This window comes from Rissa tridactyla, chromosome 14, assembly GCF_028500815.1.
Source record: "Rissa tridactyla isolate bRisTri1 chromosome 14, bRisTri1.patW.cur.20221130, whole genome shotgun sequence".
In the NCBI taxonomy this organism is placed as follows: Eukaryota; Metazoa; Chordata; class Aves; order Charadriiformes; family Laridae; genus Rissa; species Rissa tridactyla.
Genome location: NC_071479.1, coordinates 3,840,658 through 3,858,059, shown reverse-complemented (window position 1 = coordinate 3,858,059; position 17,402 = coordinate 3,840,658). Strand labels below are relative to the sequence as shown.

General features: G+C 43.2%; 1 protein-coding gene across 1 annotated transcript; it reads left to right on the top strand.

Moving 5' to 3' along the window:
- Positions 1 to 54: 54 nt before the first annotated feature.
- RAB14 (RAB14, member RAS oncogene family) lies at positions 55 to 17,265 on the top strand. Its single transcript, XM_054220591.1, has 8 exons — positions 55 to 327; positions 8,671 to 8,729; positions 10,066 to 10,119; positions 11,636 to 11,813; positions 12,898 to 12,964; positions 13,862 to 13,949; positions 14,273 to 14,303; positions 15,177 to 17,265. The coding sequence occupies exons 2-8, from the start codon at positions 8,678 to 8,680 to the stop codon at positions 15,352 to 15,354; spliced, it is 648 nt and encodes a 215-aa protein (XP_054076566.1). The 5' UTR covers positions 55 to 327; positions 8,671 to 8,677; the 3' UTR covers positions 15,355 to 17,265.
- The last annotated feature ends 137 nt before the right edge of the window (positions 17,266 to 17,402 follow it).

Below are 17,402 nucleotides of genomic sequence, written 5' to 3'. Positions count from 1 at the left end.
CCGCGCGCCGGCGGGAGGCGGGGTGGCCCCGGCACGCGGCCTCCGCCATTGGCTGCGGCGCGGCCTCTCGCGCCCACCTTTGTGCAGCCCCGGCGCCCGTCGAGAGTGGGAGGGGAAACCCCGTGCGAGGGGCGCCGCCATCTTGGATAAGGGGGGTGATGGGGGCGCAGTGGAGCCAGCGGAGCCGAGCCTGAGGGAGCCCGGAGAGAGGCGGAGACCCGGCCCGGCCGTCGCCCAGCCCGAGCCAGAAAGCCACAGTGCCCGCAGGGGGGACCGGGCTGCCGCCGACAGAGCCACGCTGCACAGCCACCCGCTCCCCGAGCCCAGGTACGGAGGAGCCGGGGAGGGGCGGCCCTCCGCCCGGCCGGGCCTAGAACGCTAGGCCCCGCGCCGCTGCCCGGCCTCCAGCGAGCTCCGCTTGGGCGGGCGCGCCGCCCCCTCACCGGCAGGCCGGGGCAGACTCCCGGCCGACACTCGGCTCGAGAGGCGACACTTCCTCCCGCTGCTGCCCGGGGCCTAGTCGGGCCGCGCTGCCCGCCGCTGTGCCGCTGCCCGCCTCCGGGGCGGTGCGGGCTGCCCCCCGGCCCCGACGGGGCTCGCCGCCCTCGGTCCCAGCGGCGGGCAGGAAGGGGAGGGGGCCGGTAGTCTGCCTGGGGCCGGGGAGGGTTAGGCCGGCTGGGCAGGAGCTAGGCCGCTGCTGCACTGTTTGTCGCCACCGCCTCCCGTTCCTCCTCTGCACTGCACACTCCCTGTGTGTCATGCCACCGTCAAGTACTCCCGCACATGCGGTATATATATATGTGTGTGTATATATATATGCCCCTTACTAATCGTTGCAGTTGCTTGTAGGGAGTTTACTGCACGTATATATCATACTGTGTATGTGGCCGATGTGCAGGGTTCTCTCTACTCTTGATTCTTATGACCCGTGCTGTCATGAACTTGGACAGAAAAATAACTTTCATGAGGGCTCAGGGGAATGCCACTTCCTGTTCGAGAAAGCAACAAAAGTATTCTAGACTAGTTTTCTTTTGTCAATGTTTATTTGGGCTAAACGGAAGAATGAAGTTCTGTTCTTTCACCTGGCTGTCTGCTGCCTGTTTGCAGTACACTCTTAAGGTTTCTATAACGTCTGTGGGTAGCTTTGTCTTGAATTAAAACTGTACTGAATTATCCTTGCAGTAAAGCCAGGAAAAGGTGTCTGTCAGCATTGGGGTCTCTCTGGCAATGGCTCTATTCCTTTGGAGGTTACTTGATGTGGACTGCACCCTCTCAGCCTCTGAAACAGAGTGGTTCTATGAGGTTGTATGGCACTTTTTCACAGAGGTAAAAGTACCCCTTTGTGAAGGAGATTTACTTAGGCTGTCTATATCCTAAATCATTTTAAACCCCAAGTCAGAAGTCTTAACTCTTCCAGTAGCCAGATGTTATCACATGGAATGTGTTGTTTTGGGGATTGATTTCTATCATGGTTTGGATAGAGGGCCTCTTGTGCTTGGGCATTACTCAGGAATGGGAAGAAAATCCCACCCTGGGGGACTTAATAACTAAATATCACATAGTTTTATATGGATTAAAAAGGAATTTGCTAGCTTCCTGTAGGGACTTGAAAATGTCATAAATCTGAGTGGAAGGAAGAAGTTTCTATTTTCCTTTTCCATTTTATGAATAACAACAACAACAAAAAGTTATTGTGAAGGACAGCAGTTTGAAAACAAACCTGTTATACTGGAGGTACTAGGATTTAAAATGTAAATAGATCTTTTAAAATTACTTGCTTACTCCTGTGCATCTAATGGAACCTGCTTATGATTGGTTCCCATTTTACTGTGTCTTTCTGAAACAAAGGAGGTAGACCTTGCTTAATTTTGTTCCAAAATGTGTTTATGACTTGTGTTTTCCAAGGTGGTGACTCCACACATGTTGTTCTGATTTGTTAGACTGACAACAAAACTGTTCCGATTTCTGTATATACTGCCCCGGAACTTATCAGATATCTCTGGAACTTGGTTCTCCTGCTAGGAATGCAGCGGTGTGCTACAGGTTAGACTGTTTTATAGGAAGAGGAAAATAGGATAAATGAAGATATACAAACAGATAAAGAACTGTGGCTGAGAGAATGGACATGGGAGAAAATGCTCTTTCTGATGACAGGTATGCAATATTTAATTTAGCTATGGTGCTAGGGTGTGGTTAGTAAGAAATGAGGTGTGCGCATATAAATGCAGGAAGCTTAGGAAACAAAATGGAGGAACTTAATGGAGCAGGATGTGAAACCATTAAAAGGATAACCAACACACTGTGTATGACTGGATAGCTGTTGAGGGAAATAAAAAAGTGAAGCTAGTATGATACATAGCCTTGACTTAAAAATAAGCAAAGTCAAAGTTCTTATATAGGAAGACAATTGAAGGCCTGTGAAGTCTTTAGAGATACTTACTAGGCCTCAGGCTGAGCAAAGATATCTTACATGATTAAAGAATATAGCAAATGCATTTCTTCAAGAACAGCTTGAAACAGGGCTCTGCGCAGCTGGAGCTTGTTAGTCTGAGCCCAGCAGCATGCAGCCCTGTGTGCTTTCAGAGAAGGAATAACTGGACATGAAAATAATAAGGAAATGCAAAGTGATCTTCGACAGCAGATGATAAGAAGGTTGCTGTCCGATTAAAGGTCAGTTCAGCCAAATTTACTGTCTTGTTCTAATCAAATCCAAGTGGGGAAAGCTAGAGAGGGTGACCCTTGAAGAGCTGCAGAATGAGTAAGGAACTGGCCAGCAACAAGTAATGTCAGATAGATGTGCAAGAGACAGTATTGGGCTGTTGGCAGGCTGCTAATGAGACCCCTCAGGGAGCAGTCTCAGAAGAGGGCTTTTTAAAGACAAGCCTGCAAAAATAAATAAATAAACAAGCCAGGGAGGCTGTGGGGCCATCATCTTAAAGAGGGCTGAGATGTTTATATGTTTAGGAAGATCTAAATGTCCTTGGTGTGGAAGTCACAGAACCACAATGAAATTTATTTGCAATAGACCTCATAGCTTGCTGTGGACAACAGATTTATGGGAATTTATCGCTTGGGTTTATTAATTGATAAAAAAACTGTTACTACATTCTAGTATGGTGTAATTTCTACAGTAGACCACAATCAAAGCAATTACACTCTATTTCTAGCAGCCCTCTAAAGTAAGGTACCAGTTAGACTGTGTTGTTTTGTATGCCTGACAAAAGTCTTCATCGGGGAATAGTGCAATTATGAGTTGAAGCAGTTCTGCCCCTTCGCAGTTCTGCCCCTTCGCAGTTCTGCCCCTTCGCAGTTCTGCCCCTTCGCAGTTCTGCCCCTTCGCAGTTCTGCCCCTTCGCAGTTCTGCCCCTTCGCAGTTCTGCCCCTTCGCAGTTCTGCCCCTTCGCAGTTCTGCCCCTTCGCAGTTCTGCCCCTTCGCAGTTCTGCCCCTTCGCAGTTCTGCCCCTCTTATTGAACTTGTCTCTGTGTTCACTGTAGTAGCATCCAAGTAAATATGCAGGGAAGAGAAGGAAGATTATGCCCTAGGAAAGAGGATAATTAGCAATTCATTTTGTGTAGAGAATTAGAAGCTGTTCTAAATAATAGTTATTGGTTGCGTACAGTTCCCCTTATACGCAACTAATATTTTCTTCCAAATTAAAAAAACTAACAGCTCTTAAAAAGTTGTTTGAATTTATGAAAGCGATGATATGATGGCATTACACTTTATAGAAGGGAACTGGACTTCAACTGTGAGATCCTTTCCTGTTGCATATCCTTGAGGAATGACCGAAAGAACACCTGGATGACCAGATGAAATACAAATTGCCTCTGGCTTCAGACTGAGGAGTGGTCCTCTGGCTCCAGAGTGGTGTGTTTTTAAGGGCAACCTGTAATAGTTACAGTCCTGAGTTTGAAGCTGATAGCTGTTCTCAGAGGTATCATCTGTGTGTGGATTGACCAGCTGATGGTATTAACCACACACAGTGTCTAATAAAACCTGTGCATACAGGTTCTGGTCTCTTCTAATAAAATACCTGTTGCTTGTATCCAGTGAAGAGGTTAAAATTGACCATGTCCTTGAGTTGAGCTAGAAGGAACTGCATGGGTCTCATGAAAGCTGGTATGGTTATAATATTTACAGTTACATTATTCTGATAAAGAATGTTACGGCACTGTGCCTAGAACAACCGTAGCTCAGTTTGTACAGATGTATGCTGATACATGAAATAAGGCTTCAGTGAGATGTCAAAATACCTGTGTAGTGCTGTTGATTAGGGGAGGAAATGTAGGTGTACTAGTATCATTAAGTAAGATCACCTTGTAACTTTTCCTTTTTTTTTTTTTTTATTAATAAAAAGCCTCTAACGGAGAAGTAGATACATAGATTATGGTGACACTGTTCACTATAAAATTTCTAGTCCTAACTGTAATACAGAAATTAATTGTACAGGCTTTGAAACTAGCAGAAATCTGTGTATAGTGAAGCATGACCCTCTGGCTAGTTGCCATCCTAAAATAATGCTCTAAACTCTGGGAAACTGTTACCTCAGAAAAGGGAGCCAAAACATCTTTTAAGTTGGCAGACTTTCCTGGGAGAAAGATGGCAGGTAGACCAAGCTTCCAGACTAAACTTCTTTTACTTTCTGTTAACAGTAAATTCACAGTTGGTTAACTTTGATGTCATATTGTACAGTGTCAGCAGTGGCTGGAGGTAAGTTGCGTATACTTACGTGCAGCTTTCTCAGTCCTGCAGTTCCTTGCACCTTTGCTCTCCCAAGAGGAAAACGCTAAACCCTCCCATATTGGGGTTATTAAGATCCATGTGTCTGGAACAGTGGGCTGTGAAGTGTATGCAGAACTCCAGTTCCTACAGATGGCTGATGCTATCAGCATTTATTAACCCCGTGCATTAACATGTAGCTAATATTATTGTGTTTACTGAGTCCTGTTGTGCACTGTTCTTGCCTGGACTTCCTCCTTTCATCTGTAGTAGATGCTGAGATGGTAAGTTTTATAGAGCTGAATTCTTGCCACGACTTCTGTGTTTAGTTTGTTGCATTTATTTTTTGACTTCACCAGAGTCCTTCTGTAATATCAGTTTTATTCCAAGGTCTGAGTGCAGTTTGGATTGCTGCTTGTCCCTATTGGAATTTGAGTGTTTAAAAGGTTATTTGGTTGGGTGTTTTGTGTAGTGGTTTTTTTTTTTTTTTAAAGTCATCTGTTCTCCAGAAAAGATTCCTGACCTTTAGTAATAATTTGGGGTATTTCAGAATCTTTTCTGTAATGTGACCCTTGGAATAAGTGTAATACCGAAGTGTTACTTTATTTTTCAGTTTAACTCCAGAAATTGTTTTTAAACTTAATATCTGTGTTTCTGCAAGCTTTCGGTATATATTTCTGTCAGACACAATGACTTTTCCAACAACTCTCTGGGACTTGAGAGAATGTCTAGACTCATCATATGTGTGAATTTCTCTATCAATGTTGCTGTTAATAATCTGTTTCTTTAAACTGTGGGGAGTGCATGTGTGCTAGGTCTGGCTGTACATGGTGGGGTGTGTGGTATCTCTCACCTCCTTTAGGGGCCTAATGTCACTGTAAGAATGAGTGTGAGGTTTTGGCAAATAGGCGTGGCTTGACATTAGTCCTCCCTTCCCACCCATTTCTTAGCAGACGTTGCCAAGCACGGAATTTGGTTTTCTAACTCTCATTTTGAAGTGGGAACTGAATTTGATGCGTAAGTTGCAAAGTAGTGACAGTTTCTTTTATATTGAGATAGCATCGTTAGACTGTGTTATTTAAAGAGTTTAATGAAAACTGACATATCTTAGCAAGCAAAAACAGTCTGACAAATAAACAGAAATGTATATTTAACAGTAAAGATTCTAGTTAAGAGACTCACCTCAAATTCAGTTTGTGATATTGCCTGCCCAGAGTTCCCAGTTGGTCCATTCTTTTAAAAAAAAAAAAAAAGTCTGTCTTCCTCACCTTCCAGTGAGGCCGCTTACAAGCGTGGATAGTAGGGTGTGTTCCCTTTGCTTGCTATATAATAGCAATATGGTAAAGTCATGTGCTCAGACGCATGAAACTTCTTTGAGTATTTCTGAGTACTTAACATTCCTTAGCCAACTGGTGGTGTGAAGGAAGAGAGGGTCACCTGGGTTTTTGCAGGACAGATTTCATAGCCATGCGAGTGGTTCTGTGTCATGGAGTTTACAGTACTGGTTTGTATTTTGTTTTGTGGGGGGTTTTTTGTTTGTTTTCAAAAACCAACCATGTAACTTACTACCATCTTCAGAATGCACCATAGGTCTTTTGAACTAGATGTGTATTACTGCTCTTGGTGTCTTTGCCTTTCTTTGTTTTAGCTGTAGCACCCACCAGCTTTCTGTGGAAAATAGTACAGTTCATGCTATCCTCCTGAAGTACTTGCAAGTATAAATTGGCCTTTTCAAGTTTTTTTTTTTGTACTTCCACTTACATACCTTGTAATCCTCCAGTTTAACCTTGTCTGCTATCAAACTGAATTGAGCTGTGAACACAGTCCTCCCAGCTTTACTGAGACCGCAAGTGCCAAGTGAAGTATCCTGTAAGAACAAGTGCATTGGATCAGAAGATGCTCAGCTTGGATGTTACTGCTATTGGGACGAGCTGGGGAAGAGTAAGAACGTAATGTGTGAAGAGGTCTTCAGAAAATTCAAGTATTGGATGCTGCCACAGCGACACATTAATTTTGAACTCTATATGGAGCACTTACTTGTCTTTATTTGCTGGTGTTGAAAATAATTAGTGTGCATATTGAAGCTGATACTATAACTCTAGAATCTTCCACTCCAGGAAATAAGGCAGTAAAGTTGCTGCCTTGCTTGGTGAAAAGCAATGAATATTCAGTCGTGAATGTGAATTCTTATCCAGTACAGCAATAAGAAGTGGTCTGTCCACTGAGAGGTTATTTGCCAAAGACTGAGGAAGACAAAGGTGCTGTGGGCTGGGTGCATCAGATTTCCCTCTACTACGGCAGAAGAGTTTCCTCTAAAATTTTCTTGATTGAAATTACTGTTCGTGGAACCTGTGCAGCACTTGTGGAATTCTGTCTTGCCAACACATACAAGAATTAATGTCCAAAATCATGTTTTGTTTACTATCTGGGATTAAACTTGGTTTAATACAACTGTGTGTGTGTATATATATAGGATTTAGCGTAGATGCTTTGCATACTGCTTGGAAGGGCTTGAGAGTTTCCATATCAAGAGCCAAGCATGAAGGAAAGGCAAGGTGCAGATCAGCGACTGGCACACAGTAAACCCTTCCTAACTGCCTGTTGGAGTTGTTTGCCCTCCAAGGTCTAGATAAGAGCGTTTGCTTTAAACCTCTGCTGTGTTAAGCAGTGGCTGTTGGCTTTGTACTGTGAATGAGATTTGTTGTCACTCACCTTCTTTCTTATGACTACAGTTCACTGTTATGGATTAATTGTGGTTGAGGAAACAATACTTTGCTTTTGAAAAAGTTACAGGCTTGTAAGCTTTTCTGCGTTTTTATTTCTTTACAGTACCGGTTTCACTTGTCATGTGAATGACACATGACTGAATGAAAATCTTTGTAGGCTAAAGCAATGTTCTTTATAAAAGTACCATGTTTTTCTAATAGCTGGCTATCTGCCATGCAGGAGCAGGAACGGAAATAGTGAATTCCTAGTAGAAATTTTCCACTTGCTTAAGTGATCACACTGTGTCTAGTTTAACTTAAAATCTGGGACAAAGGCAGGCATTTTGCATCCTTTATGTTAACTGGCAATATCTGTGCTGTATAGACTTGTCATCCTGGTTAACTGATGTATTAGTTGGTAAGCCAGCTGTTACTCCTTGCAGGTTTACACAGCTGAAGCCACTTCTAATTCCTCCTGCATCTAGGAGAACTCTGGAATATTGGAAGTACTTACCCCAATCTAATTTTGACTATCTTTAAAAAGAGAAACTGCAAAGCCTTGCTGTAATGCCACTATGCTGACAAAGCCACAGAGATGTTAACTAATTTCCTGAACATCTGATTTGTGGCTTGTACCGCTTTTCTGACATGCGCATGTAGCAGTCCAGACCCCAGTTAAGGCTACTACAGCATTCTTTTAAGTAATTCTTAGCTGTTTGATGCAAGCTGTGCTGTTTCCTTTGTTCCTGTTGCAAGTCTTGAAAGTGTGAGGTAATAGTTCCAAATTGCTGGTTTTGTTAAACCTTTTCAGATTTTTCATTTGGAGTCAGATCTTATTTTCAGTTCACGTATCAGCGCTTTGGCGAGTGAATGGTGGTCCACTTGATGACTCCGTGCAAAGCAAGAAGCTACTGCAGCTTTTCAGCAGCTTTAAGTCTTTCTGCATAAAATTTGAATGAGTATCAGTACTACGCAGAGCGTGTTTCTACTTAGAGGTTTTACTGACAGGGTTCAGAGCAAATGATGTGGGAGTTTTGCTGAATGTCTCTGACGCTAATTCTGTGCCTGTGTGGAAGTACACAAAGTGAACTGTGAATGAAGGGATAGTTGGCAGGGGCGGGCGGGGGGAAGGAAGGGGGGGGTTTGTTTGCTTCTGTGAACTAAATTGGATGAATTGGGTTGAGTTTGGGGAACAGGTAGCAGTTCTGATGTGTTCTGTGTTTTTTTTTTTTTGTTTTGTTTTAGTGCCACAATGGCAACTGCACCTTACAACTATTCCTACATCTTTAAGTACATCATTATTGGTAAGTATCCTGGGTGCATACCTGTTCATGTCTGCGTGTATCTGCATGCCAGCCGACCTACAAACCCTGGGGCTGTGCTGTCATTGACTCCTGTCGCATGCTACTCGCCATATAGTAGTGATTCTTGTCCAGCCTAAGTCCCTCACAGGTCACCACACTTGCTCTAAAGCTTTAGCAGCTGACAGTTTAAAGGCAAATGCCTGTGTGTGCCACAGAACTAGAGCTGTGTGATTGGTGACAGGTGAACTGGGTGTGAGGGCAAGTACCAGTGCCAGTATTGAATTAGCTTTAGTGCTGAGTCACTGTTAAAAATACCTGTTCTTCTCTACATACATACTTCAGTGTTCTTGAATATCTTCACTGTTAGGGCCATAATGCTTAGCCCTCTGCATAGCACTAGAAAACAAAGCATTCTAAAAATGTGTACATGTGGTCCCTTTCTCCCTAAATCAAGTTTGCATTTAGAAAAATGGCTAAATGCATTGGAAATGGGGGGGAAAAAACTGTAATGGGAATCAACACAACTGAGATGTTGTGTTGATTCAGGCTTATAGCACTTTTGATTGTTTCTGCATCATTAGTCTCAAAGACTTTTAGAATCTACGTTGAAGACACAGGTACTAATTGGAATCCATTGCTTTACACAGGCTTATAAACTTCTGTTAGGCTATATTTTTCTGTTTAAGTGTTGCATTTAACTGCACCTTCCTTGGCTGTTTAGAGTAAGGGACTTGATTGCATTTATAACTGTCCTGGAAGAACTGGTCTTGCTGTTAATTGTTTAATTCTTAATGATCTTGTGTAGGTGCAAGTGATCTGCAATCTTATTGTAATGGTTTGTAAGTCAGGCTGCTGTGGCAGCCTCAGCCTGTGGAAAAGTTGGTTCTTAAAAGATCTTACTGTTTCTCACTATTGGCATTGTGTAAGTGGATCAGTGTAAATGAAGCAATTTCTCATTGTGTTCCAGTTGGTTGTCAGTATTTTTGATGTCTTTATCAGTAATTGCAAGTAAGACAGGAGCAGGGCAAACATTCAAAAAGTGTGTTTTACATCCCAGTTTCTTACAGGACTGCTTCTCGTAGAGCCTTGTGAAATAGAAATCAATAATCATATTAACTTCTGAGTTCTCTGGTTGCTTGCAACCCTGTACCTGTTACCAAAACTATAGTGCAAAAGTTGATAAATTTAAGGACTGTAGCCAGGTATAGAACGTTGCCCGCTAGGCCTGAGAAAGGAATGGCTGCCTGTCTCTGTACCATTTGTTGTGTGGGATGATGAAAATGTACTTGTTGCAACAATGATGTGGTGTCAGCCTTAACTATTCTTTCTGTAACAGGGGACATGGGTGTAGGAAAGTCCTGTTTGCTTCATCAATTTACAGAAAAGAAGTGTGAGTATTTCAGTTCACAATACTTACTCTAACTGGTATGCTTCAGCCCTCTTTCCTGCCTTTTTGCTTCCATCATGGGTGAGCTCGATGTGGTGTCTGTCTTAATCTGTGTGGGTTTGTATGGTACTTGGTCAGACTTCTGTTTTGACCCCTGCAGATGTAGAAACAAAATGTTGATGTAGTAATGGCCAAACTGCTGCCTCAGTCAACCCTGCCTGTCATGAGTGGGAATACCATGTCTATTTTTACGGCTTTTGCAGGGAACGTTGATATGTAACAAAGTGAAATTTCTTGTGTGAAACTTGCACGTTTTCAGTATTGGTATAGCTTGAACACAAGCAGTTGAAGTTTTTTGGTGCTTTTAAGCACTTCAAAGAGGAAAAAAAAAAAAGATTCAATTTGACTCTTTGTTTGCAGACTCAAGTAGCACTGTCGTTCTCTGTAGCTGCTGTGACTCATGACACTTGGGCTGCCCTGTGTGATGGTGTTTAAGCCTTACTGCTGTCTGTCTCAGCTGTAATGTTTTCTCATGTATGCTATCATGACTAACTTGGAATTAGCTTCAATTCCTGATAATGTGTGTTGCATTGGCGTTTGCAGTGGCTATTGGCTCTTACAGCTTTCCACGTAGCTCACTCAGTGGATAAGTCCCTAGGGATTTATTAGTACAAAGTTAGTCTTTGCCGTGCGCTACTCAAGATGTGACAATAAGTGGGTAGAAGCTACAGTTTAAAATATTTCTGTTTCCTAGTAGACATAGGATTATTTAATTGTTGCTTTAATTAAAATCTAGTATCAGCCAATTGTTTGGATACTGTGTTGCATATGGTCAAAATTCTTGATGTGGCTGTGTCTTGTTCAGGTTTGTCAGCATTAAGCCGAAGCAGGACAACTGAACAAACTAACGTACCAAGCACCCCTACTACAAGGCACTCACTAACTGTAGATAGCTTGAATGGGTACTCATCCTTTCTCTATTTTCTTTATTGTTCTTAAAGATGAGCTTATTAAAACTTGTAAGGTGCCTTTTTGTTTTTGATCTGCTGTGTTGATAGCTGCTTGTGAAACTGGCTTTTTCATGTGGACAGTCGTGCTATTACCCTCTCTGAAACAACTTAGAGATTTGGTTTTGTAGCTGTTTTACAGACTTTTAACTGTATCTTGGTAATTCCCTGAAGTTATCTTTTCCTACTGCATTAACATAGTTAACCATTTCTGCAAGGATAGACTGAGAATCAACTGACTTGATACCTTCTGATATATATGGCCAAACAGCATCAGTATGCATGCATCAGAGAAGGCAAGGAATTTTATAACTGTTTTTAGAATTAACAGCAGTTCAGGAAATACTTCGTTTTATTTCTGGTTAAGTGATACAGTTTGGGTACTGTAGCTGTAAAAATGCTTTCTTAGAGACTGAAAATCTAGTAAAGATAACTGAAAATTAGTAATATCTTTGTAGCAAGGAGACCTTGTGCTAGAAAGAGCTGATCTCTGCTCTCATTTTTCATGGCAGTTATGGCGGACTGTCCCCACACAATTGGTGTTGAATTTGGCACAAGAATAATTGAAGTTAGTGGCCAAAAAATTAAACTACAGATTTGGGATACAGCAGGACAAGAGAGATTCAGGGCTGTCACACGAAGCTACTACAGAGGAGCAGCGGGGGCTCTCATGGTCTACGACATTACCAGGTAAGGTGGCGCTGGCCGCTGCTTCTTGTGCCGTGACAAGCTGTTGGGTACCACGGCCTCACACGGACTGTCTTGGCTGTCCCCTTGACTTAGATTTAAAGGACTCTGGATGGATGGATTTGTATCCTGTTGTGCGAAGCTTACCACACTGCTTTGTCTAAATACTTTTAAGTCTTTAAAAAGCTGAAAATGAAACATAGGGAATGATGTGGGCTGCTTTTCTTGGAAAGCTTCAGTGCAGATAGACCTGAGGATCTTGCCACTTCAGGCTTTGACTGCCTGTGTTGAAGCTGTTTAAAGAACTGGCTTTGTTTTCTCTTCCTGGGAGGCAATGGATACTGCTGCTTACCTGGCAGGAATAGTCTCAGAGTAGACAGAGGGGAGAATATTACCTCTGTGGCAGTGGGCTGTGTAAATGTGCTTAACAGACTCTATACATGAGAGCGTTGGGCACGTCTGACTTCTGGGCCTCTTCATGGGCTGGTCCTCCAACAAAATGGACTGCACAGAAGCTATCCTGCCTTCTTTTTATAGACGAAAATTAAAAGGTGCTGCAAAAGGAATAATTAGTCAGATTTGCAACATGAAATACTTTGGCTCCCCCATCTTCCTCTGGGGCTGTTCTTGATATTCTTTATGCACCTTTTTTTTTTTTCCTGCATATATAGGTATATCTCCTGTTTGCTTAAATCTTGAGTAAAAAACCAAATGATCTTATGCACTTTTTGTTACCAAAGTGCTATTCTGCTGTGCACTGTTCTGTAAGAGTACTTGGTAGGAAATCCTTTAATGTGTTCTATACGAAACAACACATGTGTTGTCCTTGTGAAGGCAGTAGAACTACCACAGTGCAAATTGCTCTGTCCACCTGTGGTGTGAGCGTTGCTCTGGGGATTTAAAGTTGACTTGTTTGGACTCAGACCAAGATTTCAACAAGATGTTGCTGCTTTGTCATTCTTGAGGGTGGGGAGAAGAACAGGGATGGCTGATGTCTGTGTGCTTAATGGATGCTGACTATGCTGTTGGCACTTACATATTTAAAAAAATACTGTGGCTAAGACTGTACTCGCTTGATTCTTTGCAGAAGAAGTACATATAATCACTTAAGCAGCTGGCTGACAGATGCAAGGAACCTCACCAATCCAAATACTGTAAGTTGGACTTTATTTAGCTTGAAAGCAAGATCACATATCTCTAGGCAAGAGGTTGGAAGGCTCGGGCCAAAGCATCTGCAGTGGTAGCAGCATTCACTTAAATAACCTGCCTGTGTTTTCTCACCTACTGAGCTCTGAGTTACCCTGATGTCCCCATTTTGCATATACCAGCGACTCTCTTCCCTTACTGCAACTGGAGGAAAAGCGCAGGCTCCTGTGCAGGAAAGCAGCGGGTTCTTCTAAAAGTCTGGTTGCGCTGCTCACCTTTCAGGGACCCATTTTCAGCAGTTGGAGACAAAATTGTGATTAACTCTGAACAAACCTTAGCTTTTGTTACTGCTGCTTCTTGCTTTGTGTTAGTAATGAGGTGAACGCTGTCTCATCTTAGATTGGAAAATAAATTGGATCTCCACTTAAAGCTGACCAGGTCTTCTGGAGGGATGGGGGAAGAGGGTTTGTCTGTGTCTCTTTGACCATACCACAAAACCATTGTCCTTCACTCTTTTTCTGAATGCTCCTAAAATACTTCAGCACCAAGCTCATGGGAAGACTCTTTGCTGCGATGAAAGAAAACATAAAGATTCTGGCTGGATTAGCAGATGATTAAACAAATACAAGGATTGGTTCTAAGTAGAACTTGCATGAATAAAGAGTAGGATTACTGCTGTATAGGACCCCCTCTCATGGGAACGGCCTAAAGCATTGGAAAGGGACAGCTGGAGACGCTGTTCCTGAAGTTACAGAAGGGGCACTGCCACAGCAGTGTGTGCCTGAAAATGCGTGGGCTTTGCCGTTAAACTTTTCCTTTTGGCTTTTTATCTTTTTAATGAAGAGGGTGATAGCAAAAAAGCTAATAAGCTTTTTCACAGACTAATTTTCTCTCTTCTGAACTAGGTGATAATCCTCATAGGAAATAAAGCAGATCTGGAAGCACAGAGGGATGTTACATATGAAGAAGCCAAACAATTTGCTGAAGAAAATGGTGTGTTTTTCTCTTGAGCTGTTACGTTTCCTACAAGATAGTGATGTTAAAGTGAATCCTCAGCACTGATAGCTGCAAGCTTACACTTCTGAAATAATGTAATTATATGTACAAACTTCTGCTGTGCCTCAGATAGTCTGGCGTAACTCTAACTGCACTTAGTTCTAGGAGTCGGCTTGAGTACTGATGCCTTAACTTAGTCATAAAATATCATTTAGTACTAAAGTAGCGTCTTGCATGTAATCTGAAGGTCATAATGGGACTGATTTAGGGCTATTTGAAGTATATTATGCATTGACTGTTAAACCTCTGTTTCCGAACAGGTTTATTGTTCCTTGAAGCAAGTGCAAAAACGTAAGTTACTTTTGCCTAGATTAACAATTCGGATGTTTAAAAGGAATATATTGGTTATGACTAACTATAGCTGTAGTGTCCAGGTATAGTTGGGTTTTGCAAATGAGAAAAGTGTTATTTTTGATTTCTCTTGGAACGTAAGGTGTATATAATAGCGGTTTTAGTCATGTCAGCTTTGGCTTGAAGGTAACTTGGAAATCAGACCTCTTGCTATATTTCAGGTAAAGACTTGTTGAATTCAAATGAACTGATCTGGTTTTAAGACATCGTTTGAGTGTAGAATGTGTATGTGTGGGTAAGAGTTATTCCCAGTTAGGCGTTCCTTCCCTCGGATGTTTCGAGCTGCAAGCAAGTTCTATCCGTTTGGTCACTGAGAGGAATCACGGCGCTGTACTGGTGGTTGGCTGGGCAGCCTGCCCAGATGCAAGGGATCGGACCTCCAGTGACAGCAGTACATGTGGTTCCAGCTGGCACCTGTCGCCATGGAACTTATCAAAACCTTTTTGTTAAGAAATAGTAGCTCCCCTGTCTTTCAGCCTCTTTCAGAACGGTGCTGTGTGGGGGGCTTGGTGCCTTGGATTATTTTTGCTACTCAGTGTTCTGGCCTGTAGGTTTTATTCCTGTCTAGTCCTAACAGATGTGACGGCCAGGGAGGGAATGGCCCTACCGAAGGCTGTCCCAAGGACAGGTTATCGCAATTCTGTGTCTGCTTTAAGTACCGTGAGCTCCTCTTGCACATTAGAGGATAAGGTAGCAACTGCTGCTACCTGGTGACCTGTCAAATCCCAGCAAGGGTGTCCCGCCAGCCGCCTCCGTACCCTGCGTGGCTGTGCTGAAGTGTAGCCTAAATAACTCCTGCTACTCTCTTCGTAGCGGAGAGAACGTTGAGGATGCTTTCCTGGAGGCTGCCAAGAAAATCTACCAGAACATCCAAGACGGAAGCCTGGATCTGAACGCTGCAGAATCGGGCGTACAGCACAAACCGTCAGCTCCGCAGGGGGGGCGGCTAACCAGCGAACCCCAGCCCCAGAGAGAAGGCTGTGGCTGCTAGTGACCTCTGCTCCCTGGCTCCATTTCTGACCTTTCACCTCTGTCTGCTGGAAGCGGTGCTTTTTGACCGCTTCCCTGTCTTCTGTACATCTTACTGGGTTTAACTAAAACTCTGAGACAAGTTTAACACAGTACTAAACTGCTAAACAACTTTAGATGTAATCAGGTTATCAAAGGCAAGTAGAGTAATAAAACCTCTCCTGCATGGTAAATCTAGAAGTTTTTTTTTTTTTCCTTGATTGTCCTTGTGATAGTGTCACCGATACATAATTTAAACCGAGCACTGATGCTGGACTCATGATTTTACACTTTTGCAGGGCTTTGTCTTGTACGGTTTAATTTTATGGTTCTTTGGCCTTTCTTCCCCACCTCTAACTGTGTAGAGCTGTCCCTAGTAAAGGATAAGTTTTTGCTGTGAAATGACTTTGGATGGTAGCGAGGGGCTCTGTAACCATGTGCTTTTGTGGAAGGAATTCCCTGTGGTGTGTGCGGTGGGGGTCGGGGTGGGCTGGCGCAGGAGCGTCCAACTTGCACAGGGAAACAATCCATTGTGCTCATAGCTTTACGTCATTTTTTTGCCACTTTTATCCTTTACATTTGTTAACAGAACGTAAATATGTATAAAATTTGAAGGAACTGAGCTAACAGTTAAATACATCCTGTGTATATGATTTTAATGAAGAAAATGATTACTGGCATTAGAACAGTATATAAGAAAATATCAGTTTGTACAGTATGACCTATATGTGACCACGTTGCCCCGTTAGTACCGAAATCGATGTAACCGCAGTTCACTACCGTAGGCTTTAACTCCTTGGTGTTGCCAGTGGCCGTTGTGCCGGGGGAGCTCTGCTCCCGCTGCAGAAACTAACACTAGTGGAACCTGTCTCTCATTGCACTGTGGTCTGTCGATGCTGTTTGATTAATCCCGTTCTGTGCAATCAGCAGCGCGCTAACCCGCTTCTCTTTCTGTAAGCGTTTTGCGTTATTGGGCTTCATCACCTGCCTTGCATCCTATACGAAGGCTGGTTCTCTTGCACATCTTACGCTTTTATACCTTTAACTTTTTGGATGGTCGGAGGCTGAACTGGACAGTCAGAACACGGCGTGTGCTCTCTAGGGATTTTTAACTACTGTTGTATTTTTAACAGTCCCCTGCGAGGGTTTCTGTTAAGCTTTGGGCTTTTTCATCAAGCCTGTGTGGGTGACACGACCCGTAAGGCTTTTTTGGAGGGGAGGTGTGGGGGGTGGCTGCACGTGTGGGTGTTGCTGGCTGACAGGGGGGGTTTGCTGGGGTGTCCCACCACAGCGTGTGGCTCCAGGTGCTGGGCTGCACCTGGGAACATCACAGAGGGCGTAAAAATGAAGGGGGTAAGCAGCTTAACCATGATCAAGTGTCCAACTTTAGTCTTACCACAGTGTTTAAAATACAAAGTAGTCCTAAAATCCCTCTCTAGACACTAAAACTATACAATGTTCAGACTTGTAAGTAACCAGTGGTACCAGAGTATTGTACAGTCAATGTTAAATACAAGCCAAAACTGGAATGTGCAGACAATAGGATTTGGGTAACTTGTGCACTGTCCCTTTGTTTTGTCTGGTTAGTCCTTTTTTTAACTAATATTCTGAAGTAGATGGGTATGTTGAAGATCTACCGCTAATGCATCTTGCTTAAACTGAGGTTGCCCCACAAAGGGTTTGCCCAGGGACCAGGACCTGCTGCTGCCGAGAGGTGACTGTTGTAACGCCTGCAGCGCTGAGGGGCAATACCTGTAACTCCCGGAGTAAGTTCCAGTAGGTCTTACTGTTTCTGTCACAGAAAGGATCTGTTTGGACTGCTGTACTCCTCATTTGATGTAACAATGCTATTAATCTAAATATTTGTAAATAAAGTACCTGTATCTAGATAAACTACAGCAGTTTGTGGTCTTTGCTCGGTTCCTCGGAGCCATTTCAGAGGGGCGGCTGCTGCTCTCGCTCCTCTCCTGAGGCAGTTTCCATCCACCGCAGCAGCTGGTTGGCAGGAGCTGCCGAACGCGTGCTTCTGCT